Raw genomic sequence first — 16,678 nt, 5'->3', positions numbered from 1 at the left:
CCTGCACAATGCCAGACAGAAGCCGCGTTCTCCTCGTTACACCTCGCTAAACAATTTAGCTTGACGTGATTAAATATGGCTGGTTTGTACATTATAATGAGGCCGAGCTATCAGTGTGATGGGACGCTTCAACCAAACCGGTCTAAAGTCTATAATCGGTTTGCAAAAGCCCACATGGAAATGTCTTTATGGGTTTATTCGTGGGAGGGAAATCTTGCTTTCTCCTTGTTGGTAAATTTTAGATTTCGGTAGATGTCCTTTTCTGACATATAGAATAAGTAGAACAGGTTTTTCTACTTTGAAGGAACCTTAGCCCCTTGAAAATATTTATCATCTCTGGAATCTCCACTACTCTTTCATATTAGAAAACCCTTTCCACCCTCCTAATAAGAATCCGAAGTTATTTGGCAAAAACTGTGGTCATCTGCCCAGAACGTTGGGTCAGAAGTTGGTCATATTAAAGACCTGTCTACAGATCGAAAGCTTCCAGTTCTGGCTTTTATTTTGTTCCCGATGCTCCCTTGAGTATTCCGAGCCACACTTGATCTGGTGGAAGGTCATCTTTGAGGCTAGGCCTACACGGTGACTTTGGCCACAACATCTGTCTCACGACCAAGGTTTGGTCAAGGCCGCTGCAACATCTCTGCATAATACAAGGAAATGGGGTTGCATTGCGGTACTGAGAGGAAGCAAAAATGAGGTTGGACTTTTTGCAACTTGTTTGTCACAATACCCTCGAGGTCTCGATGGAACCCAAGTCACTTGTATTGCGATGTAGCAGCGGCACCGAACAAGACTTGGTCGCAAGAAAGGTCGCTACGTAGCCTGAGCCTAAAAGAGTGGGATAGTTTTAAAAACCTGTATTCAAATTCTTTATGGAGGATCCCTGATGTAGGGGGATTCTTCGAAAGGGAATCATTAAAAAAAATAATAAATCTGTTTTTTTGGTAATCATGGTTGATACCAGAAGTGATGACATCTCATCCATCATGTACAAGACCACAACTGTGGTCACCTGCTATGCTTGAAAATGTCATCACTGAGGCTAAGGAGGTGACTTAAGGGATAAATGATGGTTACTTGATTTTAGAATATAACCCTACTCCATGGTCTGTTTTGAAAAATCCTTTAATAGTGGGGAGTAACCTTTCAAGAAAACCTACTAGAGCTCCTTTTTTGCTCTGAAGGACCCAGCAAATCCATGTGTTACAGTGGTGAGTATTCTGTAATACTTCACTTTCCATGTGTGTGGCGCTGCAGGGGAATTGAACATGTTCTGCTGGGTTTCTACACCGATTTACAATCTGATTGCTGGAGACGACTTGTGAATACAAAAATCGCAATACGAAATCGTCTAAAGGGGACAATGTGTTAATTTTACATTTTCGTCCTGAAAAATTATCATTCTTCAAAATAACTCCTTTTAGTTTCGTCCGTGGAGGTTTAGGTCCTGAGGCCACCACTGATTGCCGAATCTGAAGGGCTCATCTGAACCCTATGAGAGGATCCACTTGGCTCTCTCGTTCAACAGCCAACCGAGCAGTGGAAATTCTCATAAGTTTAAGCCCGTACTTCTAGGGGCTCAGAAAGGGCCGAGTGATCTGCTTCTGCCACCTGGCCTTAGCGATCTGTGCGGGGCATGGGACTTGGGCCTACACCAATCAATACTTGTTCTCAAATGATTGTTAAACTTTCATGTTCGTTGCATCTTCTCTAGGAGGCCATGCCCATGAATATTTATCTAAAGAAGGTTTTGTCAAGTATTCAATGGATACAGATTGCGATGTTGTTTGCATTTTCTAGTCCGTTGAAAATGCAGAATGTGCTCCATCTCCTCCATCCATTTACTTTATAGTTCAGCCTTCTTCACTGTGCAAAACATTTACATTAGTTTAACACCTCATTAACATCCCATGTTCTGAAATGTACCTAGTTTAGAAGACTGGTTCCTACTAAATGAAGACCACCACCGGATATCTGTTGGGGTGTTAATTATTTTCTTTGGTTCCCTCTATTATTTTCATCTGAGGGGGTTTGCCTCAAAATGTGCAACTTGGGGGGAAAATCTTGTTCTAAAAGCATAAAGTAAAGTTGCTAATTCAGCAAATGGTGCGGAGGTGCCCCCTTACATTCCCGAGCTGGAAGTGAGCAGGTAATTGCTTCAGTATGCCACTGACGAGCAAGAGAATCGAGGAGGGTGGCCGAAGATTGAGCCACCAATCACCCGACAAACCATTGCCTTAATTGGAGAAATAGCTCATTGGACAGATACAATGATTTTCTTCTACTACTTGTATCCATGTAGATCTATATATATATTTTTTTAATTGTTTACCAACATGTGCTGCTCATTTAAAAAAGTGAGCATTAAAATGTTGTGCACGTTTTCGGTTAGTTTGTCCTAATGACCAGCAGATTGCACTCCGGCCTTTATTTACATAGCAATTTGTAGATGTGGAAGAGATTTTAGAGGAAAGCTGATCCTAAGGTCGAAGGTCAACACATGACCTCCGCAGTTAAAAATACAGTGTAATGACAAGGTACATTTTTTTCCTTGTGTTCACAGGTGCAAAAGGCTCATATATGTTAGTAAACCATTTAGCAAAAAAATAAAATTAGAATAAATTTATGATTATATTAATCATTTTATTTTATAATAAAAAAATAAAATTATATGTACCGGTGTGTGTGTGTGTGTGTGTGTGTGTGTGTGTGTATATATGCGCGTGTCTGGAAAAAAAAAAAAAATATAGATAGATAGATAGATAGATAGATAGATATAGATATGAATATATATATATATATATATATATATATATATATATATACATACATACATACATACATACATACATACATACATACATACATACATACATACATACATACATACATACATACAGTGGGGAAAATAAGTATTTGGTACACTACCGATTTTGCAAATGTTCCCACCTACAAAGAAAGGGTGCTGTAATTTTTATCATAGGTCATTGTCATTCTGGAAGACCCAACCACAACGTATCTTCAATGTTCTTACTGAGGGAACAAAGTCGTTAGCCGAAATCTTGCGATACATGACCCCATCCATCCTCCCTTCAATACTGTGCAGTTGTCCCGTCGCCTTTGCAGAAAAACACCCCCAAAGTATGAGAATAGAACCCCAACTATGCTTCACGATTGGGACAGGTGGTGTTCTCCTTTTCCCCAAAATATGGCGAGAAAAAAAGCAAAAAAAGTTCTATTTTGGTCTCATCTGGCCACATGGCCTTTTCCCATGCTTCCTTTGGATCATCTTGATGGTCACTGGTGAACTTCAAATGTGCTGGACATGTGCTGGTGTGAGCAGGGGGACGTTGCGTGCCCTGCAGGATGTTAATCCATGACGGCGTAGTGTGTCGCTAATGGTAATGTTTGAGACTGTGATCCCAGCTCTTTTCAGGTCATGGACCAGGTCCTCTCATTTGGTACCGGTCTGATTTCTGACCTTTCTCAGAATCATCCTTACCCCATGGGGCGAGATCTTACATGGAGCCCCAGACCGAGGAAGATTGACAGTCATCTTGTGTTTCTTCCATTTTCTAATGATTGTGCCAACAGTTGTTTCCTTCTCACCAACCTGCTTGCCTGTTTTCCTGTAGCTCATCTCAGCCTTGTGCAGGTCTACAATTTTGTACTTGGTGTCCTTAGACAGCTCTTTGGTCTTGGCCATGGTGGAGAGGTGTGTGGATGGGTGTTTTTTTTATACAGTTAACGAGTTTAAACAGGTGCAATTAATACAGGTAATGAGTGCAAAGTAGGAGGCTTCTTAAAGAAAACTAACAGGTCTGTGAGAGCCAAAATTCTTGCTGGTTGGTAGGTGATCAAATACTTGTCATGCAATAAAATACATGACCACTGCAGTGATTATCTCAGCGGTGTTGCAGCATCACCACTAAAGCCAATAAGTACCAGTGTGAGACATGTAATGACTGACAGTCTGCTCTCCTGATCTGCATGTCCCATACTAGTAACGTTCCCGTTCATCTAAAATAAGCTCTGGAGGCAGATTCTCGGGAAGATCTATGTCCGGCCCATAGATCTTAACAGCTCATTTACACATTAAGAAAAATGTAGATAAGACATTGGATCGCAGATATGAAGGTATCATATTATTCAGCTTAATATGACCTACATGCCCAGATAGACTACTTAGGAGGGTTGATACTACTGATTAAATGCCCTTTTAAAATATTTTATTTTACTGATGTCATTTTGAGAAGTAAAACTGAAAACGTCTTTTCTTTTTTGTCATTCAAAAATGTGTAAAATGTACGATTTTGTAACGTTTGCTATTTCTGGCCTTATGTCTATAATCATAGTTTTTTGTATTTTTCATTTAGGCAATTGGGCTACAATGAATTAAGTGCCTTCCCCGCCCTTGGATCTGCCTCCTCACAACTCCTCAGCCTTTCACTGTAAGTTGAACTCGTGACCCCACGTAACATTATTTTGCGTATGTGAAGCTCGACCGCTTTTATCTATTGTGTTTGGGCGCCATCTTGTAATGTAATGATCGTCTGCACAGACGGACAAACTTGAATTGGTATTCTGAGACATATTTTGATTTTTGGTCTGTAAAAACGCTGCTTTTCTATGATTTTTTGGCTAAGTTGTCCGAACCAACAACAAAAATTTAGGTTGGTAATTCTAATTTTGATCGATATTTTTTAAAAAAACAAAAACGTTAATGACAGACGATAATTGCCTGAATGATCGTTTTTTCTTGTGAAAAATTGCTGTCGTTATCTGACGAGTGAGAAAAACACTTGATGATGGATTGCTTTTGCATTGATCGTTTTGGCCTTATCCTTGTTTGTGTCAGCCTGTGTGTAAGGGCCTTAAAGGGAATCTGTCAGTAACTAATCTGAGAGCAGCATGATGTAGGGACACTGATCCTGATTCCAGCGATTTACCACTTACTGGGCTGTTGTTTTGAGTAAAATCAGTGTTTTATCAGCAGGAGATTATCACTACAGGACTAGTTGTCTCGTGCCTCCTGGTCCAAACACGCCCCCACCAATGATTGGCCTCTGTCTTGTGCTGGCAATCGGATGTGGGCGGGGTTATACACGATCTACAGCCAAGAAAACTGTGATTCTATCACAGCTGCTGCACCCAGTAAACTAAGTGACACGTCACTAGAATCGGGGTCTCCGGCACTACATCATGCTGCTGTCAGATTACATAGTAAGAAAGATTTCTTTCAAACAATCGCTGACCAATTGACGCTCGTTATGGGTGGACTTTTTGACCAATGTGAACTGCTCATTTTGGTATCTACCTCGCTATAACCGCTCTGATATTGGAACCCAAGATCCGGTGAAATGTGTTTTGTGAAGATCTGTTCGCTTCATTAAACATTTGGATTTGTGCTTTATCTTCGCCAGGAAAAGCTTCTACTATAAAGTCTTCTGTTGTTTGCTCTACGTTAGTTACAGAAGTTACTCTCTTAATCCGACAGCGCTATTGATCGGCATTTTGTCTGAGGTTGATACGTTCACCTTTGTTTTCTTTTTTTTTTTTTCTTTTTTTTTTTCTCCCTCCGTTTCAATTTGCTCACCTGTGTTTACTTTCAAGTGGGGAATAAAAAAAACGACTCGGCATGTTGCTCCATCGGTAAAAAAATGTTACAATAGCTCGTAGACCTGAGATTGACGCTGGAACATGGCCACATTCTTAAGGCTCGGAGTCCTCGCCAATATCTTGTCGTCCCTTGGGTAAACTCAAGACTTTTTTTTTATTTGTTCCATAAATGTTTTGTATTGTTTCGGAATTACTAACGAGCAATGATTATTTGAAATTTATTAAATTCTAATGCTAAAATATTTTTGAAAAAATAAGTTTTATAGAAAATCTTTTGAAAGTTTCATATTCCTCGGCCGTTCAAAGTCTTATCGGAGATCTTGCAGATCGATCCGTTCTACCCTAGAAATAAACGATTAAAGTCTTGTAGGATCGATTTCAGGAGTTGGCAAATTTCCACTTTCCTATAGCCGTGAACAATTTTAAAATTGGAGGATGACTTTTGTAAACGTGTATTTACGGTATGTGTGAAGCTAAATGTGCCAGAATTTCACTAGTGGCGCCATATTTGGGTTTTAGACGCTTTCTGCACCTTGTCTGACAAGCGGGCTGAAAAGAGCACTGTGGTCTGACCTATAAGACTGTGCACCAAAAATGCACGGCACAAAAATTTTGGCAAAATGTAAGCCAACTAATAGGTGGTGCAAACATAAGGCCCCCGCACTCATTGGACGGTGATTAGGCGGGCAGATCACTCCTCCGACTCGCCTATATACAGGAACGCTCGGCTCCGGTGTTCGATATAAGAGACTCCTCCATCAGTGGTTTTCTGACGGAAATAAAAAAAATTGCTGTTGGAAATCGCTGTTTCTCTCCCTTGATATCATCTAGTGGGGACGAGTCAGGAGGCCTCTATAAACTGTAGCCTGCCTGCTGATCCCGCCAATATCGGCATATTTTGCTTAATTTAGTCTGTGTATTAGTACCTTTGCACTAGACAGTTAGAGGACCTGTCGGCTGGGTTTTGGATTGTAAAGACATGGCTATAATGGCGCCTTCATGCAGATTTAAAGGTTTATTCAGGACTATTTATTTATTTTTTTTACTATGGGTATTATAACTAACAGGCAAGTAGCTGCCACCTACTTGCCTTCCCGTTGTGCTAGATGCCGATCTTTACCGGCACAGACTGATCCTACCAACGATTCAGCAGTTTCCGCTTACATCACATCAACAGCAGCAACTTCTTTTCCACTCTGCTCTGTCGACTGGTCGTTACTGCTGGTGTCATGCTGATTGACAGTCGGCTTCCCATTGCCTAACTGGCTGTCAATCAGCATGACGTCAGCAGTCACGCCCCGTCGACAGAGCAGCTCAGAAGAGGAACCGCTACTTTGTTGACATAGAGCAGCTGAATCGCTGGCAAGAGAAGTCAATGCCGGTGCCGGGTATAAATAGGCATGTAGTTGGCAATTACCTGCCTGTTTGTTTTTCGGCCCACAGTAAAAAATAAATAAATAAATAAATAAAAATAAAAAAATTAGTCCTGGATAAACCATTTAAAGCAACAAAAAATAACTTTATTTATTTTAATTCGGGTTCTCGTTTTTCAACTAATCACCCATTGAAGTTCTATGGTAATGAGGAGCAAGTGCAGCGGGGCTGGAGGCTATCCTTGGACTTCTCCTGCCAGTCTGGTTATTTGCCAGCCCATGCACTAGCCTCTGTTTTTTCTCTCCTTTTCCATCGACCTGGCTCCTCAGGTCAAAGCCTTATGCAGACCCCACCTCTGCCGCGGGCGGCGCATGCACAGATCGGTTTCTGAGCTCACTTACGTCATGTGGAAGTTACTGCTAATGCCCCTTCCCCGGCAATGATGGCGCCTTCGCGAGATTTTGATCAGACGTGGCAGGTCACTGAAAACCCAGTGTCCTGTCAACCAAAGACCGGAGGCAGGTGGAGGGGCCGGCAAAACCCAGACTGGCAGGAGAAGACCAAGTACAGCCTTCAGATCTACTGCACTTGCTCCTCATCAGCATATAACGTAAAGGGGTGATTATTGAAGGACGCCGACAGGGATTTCTTCAAATTAATAACCGTTTAAAAAAAAAAAAATCTGTTTATGGCCAAGTCTCTACCTTACAATCCAAAATCGGCAGCACTTCTCCAAAATACAGCAGATTGATTGAAATGGCATGAACCAATATGATAAATCTGGCACCTTTCAGCACTGTCTAGTGAAAGTTTGCACTGTCTGGAGAGTGTTGATAAATCTTCCTATTTAACTTTTTATTTTTTTTAGGATTTCTTGTTTACTTCTCATTTCTTTAATACCAGATTCTAAAGCGCTTTGTGTTTTGTTGAAAAGAATTGTCACGAGTTTGGCCGAAAACGAAGTCAGAGCTTTTCAAAAAGCTTCTTTTAATCTCCAGATGTTCCTCTATTATGTTTTGTGTTTAATAGAAAATGGTCAATTAGCCGTCCCCCGCTATTTCCCAAACACCGAGGGGCTCGGCAGTGAGGAAGTAAATGCTGACTGTCGGGATCTGGAGAAAAATAAGTCTTAAGATGCCTTGAATTTTCTTTCTTTTTTTTTTTATAATTCAGGATAAAGGAAAGCCCACATTTCAATGCAATATAACTTCAAGGAGGTTTTTAGAAAGTCCCCAAGTGTTCCAGTCACCAGCACTTGTACCAAAGGATCCTTTCTCCGACTTAAACAAGTGTGGGCTCCCACTGTTTTCTTGTCTTTTTTTTGCTTTCAATGGATCCTCGGTCCAGAAAGTAGAAGCTTTTCAAAAGCAGAAAAACTCTTCTTCAAAGGGTCACTGTTAGGAAAGTGACAAAGAGTTGGGGGTGGGGAATAAATAAAACCGCCCATCAGTTTTTTTAAGCAATTCTATTATATAATTTTTTGTTAGAATTCTAAAAAAAACTTTATAAAACGTTTAAAAAGTTTTTTTCCCTTCTAATTTTACGGAACCTTCTAAAATGTTGAGTAAAAACACTTAATTTTTCACTTTAAGGAAGGTGTAACCCAAATGTGCAGAGTGGGTACCGTCGAGGTAGACGGCACAAGCTGCTGAGCTCAGTGATTGGTTGCAGTGGTGATGCGTACTGTCGACATAACACATGGCTACAGCGAAAACACTGTGACCCAAGCAATGGCGGGGAGGCGGCGATAGTCCTGGGGAGGGCGAGTACCTGCTTTGTTACTTTTAGGTATATGACAGAGTTTGGAGTCTACGGTACTTAAAGTGCAAAACTCCTTTTACTATTGGCTCAAAGCTGCCCACTGATTGCTCTCTTGAAGTTGCCATTGTTTTTGGTGTTCCCCACTGATTACATAGACTACATGTAAGCAAGTTTTTTTTAATGTCTATCAGTATATCACAAGTCTGTGAGTACCAGAAGGTGTCAAAAAATGAGTCAAGAAGCCACCATGTGTTCAATCGGCATTGGTAAACTTGTAAATCGGTGGAAGACTCTGGAATAAGTAACACGTACTGATGTTTACAGCACAGTTGGGGAAGGTATCGTTAAGGGACAACCCCTTTAGTCTCTTGTAGGGAAATAAAAATCTTTGTTGGGCAGGTACCGTTTAATCAAACCTTGGAATTAAAGCGCTCCCCCTAAACACATTAGACTAATGTCGGCTGAACCTGCTGATATCAATGGGGTTGGCAGACAGTCTGTGTTAGGAAACCCCGGGACAGGGGGGTAAATATCGATCTGGCATGTTCGATTTTGGACTACCTATCGTAATGTCTCCCAGAGATAGGCTGTCACCATGGATGTCTGTTGACTAGTGATGAGCGAGCGTGCTCGGATATTGTGTTATCAAAGTATCTGGGGTGTGCTCGAGTAATATGTTCGAGTCGCCGCTTGTGTTGTGACTAACGGCCATGAATAATGCAGCCGTGTGGACATATTACTTGAGCATGCCCGACATACTCTAATAACACCCGAGCATGCTTGGTTAACGCGTTTTCCGAGCATGCTCGCTCATCACTTCTGTTGACATCTTTCTCGTAGAAAACATAAAATCATTTGACCAAACTAGCATTGTGTAAGGGAGAGCCTACCCAGATGGCTGCCCGCAGAAGGGTCTACCGATCCCCCGTTTATCCGACTGTAATTTCATGTATGGCGGCTTCAAGACTGTATGGCAACAAAACTGCAGCGTTAGACTGGTATCTACGAAATTGGGAATAGGATAGGGCCTAACTTACTGATTTGCAGAAGGTTGACTCTTGACTCCCCAGCGATCCTGAGAATGAGGCACTATAGGATCCTGTCCCAAAGGGGCTTCCCAAAATCATATGTTATCTCCGAATGGTATCACTTTTGTGAATACCCCTTTAAAGAATTACAAAGTATTGGTCACTTTTTCGAGGTGGTGGGGGTGTTCTTCAGCAATTTTGGGGGTCACCAGAGCTATTTTTCCATAGCTTATCTTTTCAGCAGCAGGCATTATAGAGGTTTCAGATCAGGGTGTACTAAAGAAACCGTTTGGTCCTTGTACACACAACCACTGAATGTGTTTGTACGTTTTGCTGAAAGATTGGATATAGACCCAGATGAGCTTCTGTCCTTCACCTTCAAGTGAAAAGACTACCAGGCTTGGGATTGCCAAACTGGTGGCCTATTCAGTCGGACAGGTGGTTACACTGATTTGTGGGATCTGCCCAATATACAACTATGTTTAATCCTACTTAAAATAGTCTATTTACCATTTGGGACATTTTCTATTCCTTCTTGGAATCCTGAAGAAGAGCTACTCATGAGAAATTTCATCGATCAGTAGCATCTACTCTTCAGTATTCTCTCTTCTTACATCTGCAACCATTGAATTTTCCTGAGCAGTAATTAATAAGGAGCTTGAACCCGATGGCCACCAGTATAAAAGGTTACTAATTACATATCGAATGAAAAACCAAACTTTAAGAAAGGGGTGAAGGCAGTGGAAAATAGGATTAGATGGTTCACAAAGGGCTACGCGGCTTTCTGCAGAGTATTTACTGTTGAAACTAAATCAATAGGTCTGTATTGTCACTACAGAGAGTATAAAACTCTATTAAAAAATCAATCTGTTTTACAGGCTAATTAATGTCCAGATCAATCTGCATTAAGCTGCAATTAAATAGACTGCGTAGACTTCAGCAATGGATTTTCTGCTTTGCAGACGGCAGGAATCTCAGCCTGCAGATCGGGCATTGTTTTTTTTTTTTACTCTTCTACGGATGATTGGTTTTATTGGTTGCATCGTTTTATTCATTATGAATGCATTGAACTATATAAAACGTATAAAATACACACTTAATACACTCTTGTTTCCCATGGGATCTACTTTATTCAACACCCCACATTTCATGGCTTTCAAAGACTGTAGGACCGCATAAGTAAACTCAATACAGATGGATAATACATAGAAGGGTTCCCCTCGGAAAACAATGTTGTAGACTGATCATGATCATCTTTCTTCCAAATGGTGGCCCTATCTGGGCAAAGAGCTTCAGTGACGTGTCCATAAGTCCTCCCGTGTCTGCGGACGTAAGAAGATATGAAACACGGCCGAGCAAATCCAGGCACATTTCAGCTCTGGCTTATTGATGGATGCCCTAAACTAACAAAACCTACTCAATGTTCCTCATTCTTAAAACATGCCTCCAGTTTCAGAAACTTTTTGATATATTTTAGTGACACGTCAGAAGTTGGTGTGGGCACTGAGACGCTCACCAAAACCAAAGGGGCATTGTCTCTTTTTTTTTGAAGAGTTGGACACATCCATGGAGGCACAAGTCTTAGCTGACCTCTTCTGCTTCTTGGTTTTCAGCATTCGGTTGGGATTGCTTCACCTGAACCCTCATGTGATCTGACATGTGAAAAGTTTTCTGAAACTGGTGGTAAGCATAAAGTCCTCTAAATGGTTATTCAAGAAAAAGGAACACACACTAGAGCTTTAGGAAATGACGTCATGACCACAAATGGAAGCACAGCTCCTCAAATTCACATTCTGGACCTTCCACATATATTCGAAAACCTCTTAATCTCCCCATCAGATGATGACGCCTGCGTTGCATTAGTTTTATCATATTGAAAACCAAAAAATGACGTCTCGCCACACCTGCCTCAATAATATCCTGGGTGCATGGTAGCTTTAGCAGCCAAGGAAATATGTCGAAAAGAAAACGTAGTCTTAGGATCATTACTTTCCATGTGCAAAAAATGACAAAATCCTTAAAATGTTCCGATGCGCGTGGTTGTGGTACACTGATTCCTAATAAAGTAATAATCCTACGAAGACTGAGTGCCAACATTTCTTCTGTCGTTTTACCACTTTGTCCTGTGCCGTATTACGACGCGTGGTTCGAATTATCTTCCACCCGCGTACAACTATTACGACGTTGCAACCTTCTGTTTTCTCCATCTTTTCCCCTATCCTCTATCTGTTCATCTCTTGCTTCTATTAGACATTGAAATTACAGATCACTAAAATTTTAAGCTTTTAACCCACCTCGTAAACCTCGACCTAACCACAATAATCCCGAAACGGCTTCAACGTAATGCACGCTTAATGCCTAAAATATGTAATCCTGAGTAACACTAAAAAAGAGCAGCAAACGCAATTATTGTTAACAAAGGCGTCCACCTCATGCTACACATTAGGGACAAACTAGTTTAATCAAGGTTAGTACTTTGGGCGAATTGCTTACATGCGGCACATTTGGTAGCAATTATGCATCTGGCACCTAATCACAGTAATAATGGTGGTATTTCCAACGTTCTTATTGCCCTATTTGGTATTCGGGATTCACAAGCTGTTTCGAATTATTTAGCTGTGAATCACTTTGAAATTCTCTAGGATGCATCTGATAGATATTACTAAACGCTTCGGCTTCCCTCTTCCAAGTACAGTCATGTGGCTCCAAACTCCATATCAAAGTTTTCCTTTGTCTTCCCAGAGATTTCGGCAGAATACGGTCTCTTGCTTAAAATGAACGGGCTTTGTCTCTCGTTGACCGGGGCTGGTGGGGAATCTTCATTTTATTTTTTGGCAAATTTCCATTGACATTCGATGACATTAACTCAGATCTCCAGATGTCTGAGATGCTTATCTGATATTTAGGGTCTTCAGTCTAGTTTCGTTCATCGAGGAGTCTAAGAAACGTCCGAGGCGCACAAGTGAAGTCTGGGCCTCCCTTTCCAGTTGCCCCAGAGAACCGGATTGGAACATCCAACATGTGGGAAGGTTTGTGTGCTCCCATACAGATTAGACTCTCGGCTGACGTCAGTGGTTTTGGCCGACTTCAGGCCTTTTAAGCTGACCATTCACAGGAGATATAGGTCAGCTGAACAATCGCTCAGCAAACTACGATGTCTCCTGACTCCCTTGGGCACTTGACGTTCATGCGTTTTTGTTTTTGTTTTTTTTTCAACGGGAAAAGCTAGCGCAATACTCCTCTGGCAGCCGCTAATCTCCCCTGAAAACAAAAGACTCGGCTATTGAAATTCTGACTGCTCCATCCTTCTCTCCTCTGATACCATCCATCAGGAACCCCCATACTCTTCCGATTGTTAGCCAGTTTGGCCAACTTCCCTCTAAGCCTCCCGGCTTAGACCATATTGAACTAGTAGACAGATCTGTAGACTAGAATAGCCATTGCCTTTTAAATGGAAAGTTCTGGTACCATTGATTCCACCTGAATTTTTACAGCCTGAATGGGAACTATAGGAGTTTGACATCAGCTTACGAGAGTTGAAGTCACATTTTGTTTTATGTTTCTAGGACTGTCCAGTTACATGGTTAAAAATACAGTTTAATCACTTAACAGGTTAAATAATCATGGCTGAGTTTTTTTTTTTTCTTTTCAGAAATATTTTTTTTTAAAGGTGTTTCCGCCATTGTAAAACTAATCAATTCCAGGTTGTGATTCCACAAGTAATTTTGTTTGGTGCGTTCTAAGTATTTGACTCTTAAAGACCATAATCTTAATACATCTCCATAAATCCCCGCTCCATGTCTCTTATTGTGCAGTTTTTAATAATTGCACTCTTGTAAAGTTGCTCTGACTTTTTTTTTTTTTTTTTTTATATTAATTGTGTAATGTTTGATCCGTATGTAAAATGAAATCATGGAAGCACAAGAATATGAAAGCAAAGCGCACTTCATTGGGTGGGTTTTCACTAAGATGTAGACTCAAGTTTGACAAATGTGGTACAATATTTATTCCTTCACATCAAAAAAAATAAAAAATAAATATAGGTTCCCAGGACAAACGCGAGTGATATATATTTATAGCCAATCTATGGAAGTCATCATGTGCTTGGAAACTGTCCATTCCTGGGAGCAAGTTGCTCATTCTGGCCTCCCGGATTCAGTCACTGGCCCGTCCTTGTGTTTTTGGATTAAATTCCCACCTGAACAAACACAACATCTGCAGCCGGCCTGAGAATTCGGCCAGCTTCCCTTGGGGATCACTGACTCGGCAGATTCGTGGAGATGATGATATGAAAGTGTTCATTTCCTGTGAGATGAATACAAGCCAAAGAGGCGCAGTTGACCCCAATGTAACAGACCCCCAGGCCTCGAGGTGCCGTTACCCTGTATCTTCTGAGGTCCATGGAGTAGGACGCACAGAATGCCGCGGACCGACAGAGGCTCGTCAGGAGATGGCCGGGAATACATCTTAATTTACATAAGTGGTTTTATGTCTGTACAGAACCTTTTGTATTTTTTGCAGGCACCACAATAAGATTCGTAATATCGAGCAGAGAGACATAACGCCGTACACATCACTGGAGACCCTGGACTTGAGCTCCAATGACATCACCGAAATCCGAAGTGGTTCATTCCCCTCTCGCCTTCGTATAAAAGATCTGTAAGTATCTAGTTATCTATTGTACTTGTGTGCTTATGTTGGTGCTGACCAAGTGTTCATATCATAAAAAGTGCTAAATATCAGCTGTTTTTGCAGCACTTCAGGCAGTTAAAGTATTCATTTACTTTATCTATTTTGGTGTGCCGTACTTTCACGCTGACATTTTCTGACTCCTAGACGGGCTCTTCCTTACTCTGGCGCTGTTGCTCGCTTGTTCTGGTGCTCTTGCTCGATTGTTTGCTACCTTTTCCTCATTCTCTCCCGCCCTCTCTCTCTCCCGCCCTCTCTCTCTCCCGCCCTCTCTCTCTCCCGCCCTCTCTCTCTCCCGCCCTCTCTTTCTCCCGCCCTCTCTCTCTCCCGCCCTCTCTCTCCCCCGCCCTCTCTCTCCCCCGCCCTCTCTCTCTCCCGCCCTCGCTCTCTCCCGCCCTCGCTCTCTCCCGCCCTCGCTCTCTCCCGCCCTCGCTCTCTCCCGCCCTCGCTCTCTCCCGCCCTCGCTCTCTCCCGCCCTCGCTCTCTCCCGCCCTCGCTCTCTCCCGCCCTCGCTCTCTCCCGCCCTCGCTCTCTCCCGCCCTCGCTCTCTCCCGCCCTCGCTCTCTCCCGCCCTCGCTCTCTCCCGCCCTCGCTCTCTCCCGCCCTCGCTCTCTCCCGCCCTCGCTCTCTCCCGCCCTCGCTCTCTCCCGCCCTCGCTCTCTCCCGCCCTCGCTCTCTCCCAACTTTGAGCTAGACTCTGACTTCTAGTTACTGTGGTCCTTGAGTTTAAGGCCTCATTCACAAGTCAGTTTTTCATATGCTATCCTTTCTTTTTATTCACGGCTAGCCCTTATTCCTTTGACCGTCTTTGGGGATGTTCACAGGACCTCGTAATCCGTGCAAAATCACAGAGACATGTCCGATATTGATCCAAGTTTCAGATCAAAATCGGCAATGCAAGTCTAAGGTTCCGTGAAAAAAAAATCTGATTACACTTGGTCATCAGTGTGCTGTCCGTTTATCCACTTACTGATAGAAAAAAAATTCTCCACCTTCTCCTATCACTCGTAAAAAACCTGATGAAACTGACGTACTGCTTATCTCTTACGTCAACAGAAAAACTGAGGTCTGAATGAGGCCTACTGCCTGGGCTTCTTGTTGACTTTTGGCCAAAAATTCTGAATTGCTGTAATTTGAGTTATGAACAAAAAGTTAAACCTGAAAATGTGAAGATGTTCTTACAGGTGTCATTTTCCCAAGTTGTGACATAGTCAGAGTCCAGGGAACCTGCCACTTTGCTGTGAGCACTTTCCCCGGTACATCTACCACCATGTGTCTAGGACATACTGTTCTGGAGCTTCTAACTTGTCGATCAGATTTCTCGTTGACCTTCAGGGCGGCATGCCTGGCTCTGTGGAGAGAGAGCCCGTCCATTCTTCAGAAATATGTCGTTTGCTTCACTTTTGAAATAGTTGACATTTTATTTCTTTTCTGCTAATGTCGTGTTTTTTTTTGTTTTTTTTTATCTTCTATTTTTTTTAATTCCTTTTCTACAGCAACCTGGGGAGCAACAAGCTGAGCAGCCTGGAGTCTGGATCATTTGACAACCTGTCACGGTCTCTGCTTACACTTCGTCTGAGCAAAAACAGAATCTCGCAGCTTCCTGTCAAAGCGTTTAAGCTCCCCTTACTAACCCAACTGTAAGTACGGGCGCGCGCCCGCCCTGCACAGGCCGCACCGCTGGGATCACTGTGCCCACTGTGATAGTCTCTGTAATGCCCTGTGTTCATTAATGCAACAACAACACCCAATAAAACATGTATTTCTTAGATAAATGGCTATTTTTGTAAAGATTAGGGGCCCGATTTCAGCTAATAAAGCCACAGCCTGGGAGACTCTGGGCCGATCGGGGGGCACCTCGGCCTCAAACGGCCTTTAATGTGATCGGTAATTTTATCACGCGCGTTGGTTGGGGTCTGGCGCAGAACAAACATGCTCAGACCACACAAGGGCTGATTAGGCAGGAAATGTTCTACAAGGTGATAGTAAAATAAATCTTCTTTTGTTTTGGTAATAAAACTTTGCGGAGAGTCTCCAAGCTTAGAGTGATTATTGTAATGACATTGTCTGATGTCGGGTACTCTGCGGTATTAGTGGTAGACGGCCATTCATGGTGAAACACGTAACTATGCAATACACCCAATATATTATTATAGTAGTTATATTCTTGTACATAGAGGCAGCATTATAGTAGTTATATTCTT

The 16,678-nt window shown here is 42.2% G+C and overlaps 1 protein-coding gene across 2 annotated transcripts in view; it reads left to right on the top strand.

Moving 5' to 3' along the window:
* LRIG1 (leucine rich repeats and immunoglobulin like domains 1) overlaps positions 1 to 16,678 on the top strand; it is a 74,089-nt gene that overhangs the window by 36,231 nt on the left and 21,180 nt on the right. For both annotated transcript variants that reach the window (XR_013218335.1, XM_077276001.1), the window contains exons 3-5: positions 4,380 to 4,454; positions 14,307 to 14,444; positions 15,971 to 16,114. Coding sequence is in view for 1 of the 2 variants with exons in the window: in XM_077276001.1 (XP_077132116.1) it covers positions 4,380 to 4,454; positions 14,307 to 14,444; positions 15,971 to 16,114 (357 nt within the window). In the remaining variant the exon portion in view is untranslated. The remainder of the gene's footprint in view (positions 1 to 4,379; positions 4,455 to 14,306; positions 14,445 to 15,970; positions 16,115 to 16,678) is intronic.

The sequence above is a fragment of the Ranitomeya variabilis genome, chromosome 8 (genome assembly GCF_051348905.1).
Source record: "Ranitomeya variabilis isolate aRanVar5 chromosome 8, aRanVar5.hap1, whole genome shotgun sequence".
Taxonomy (NCBI): domain Eukaryota; kingdom Metazoa; phylum Chordata; class Amphibia; order Anura; family Dendrobatidae; genus Ranitomeya; species Ranitomeya variabilis.
This window is presented reverse-complemented; position numbering and strand designations above follow the sequence as displayed.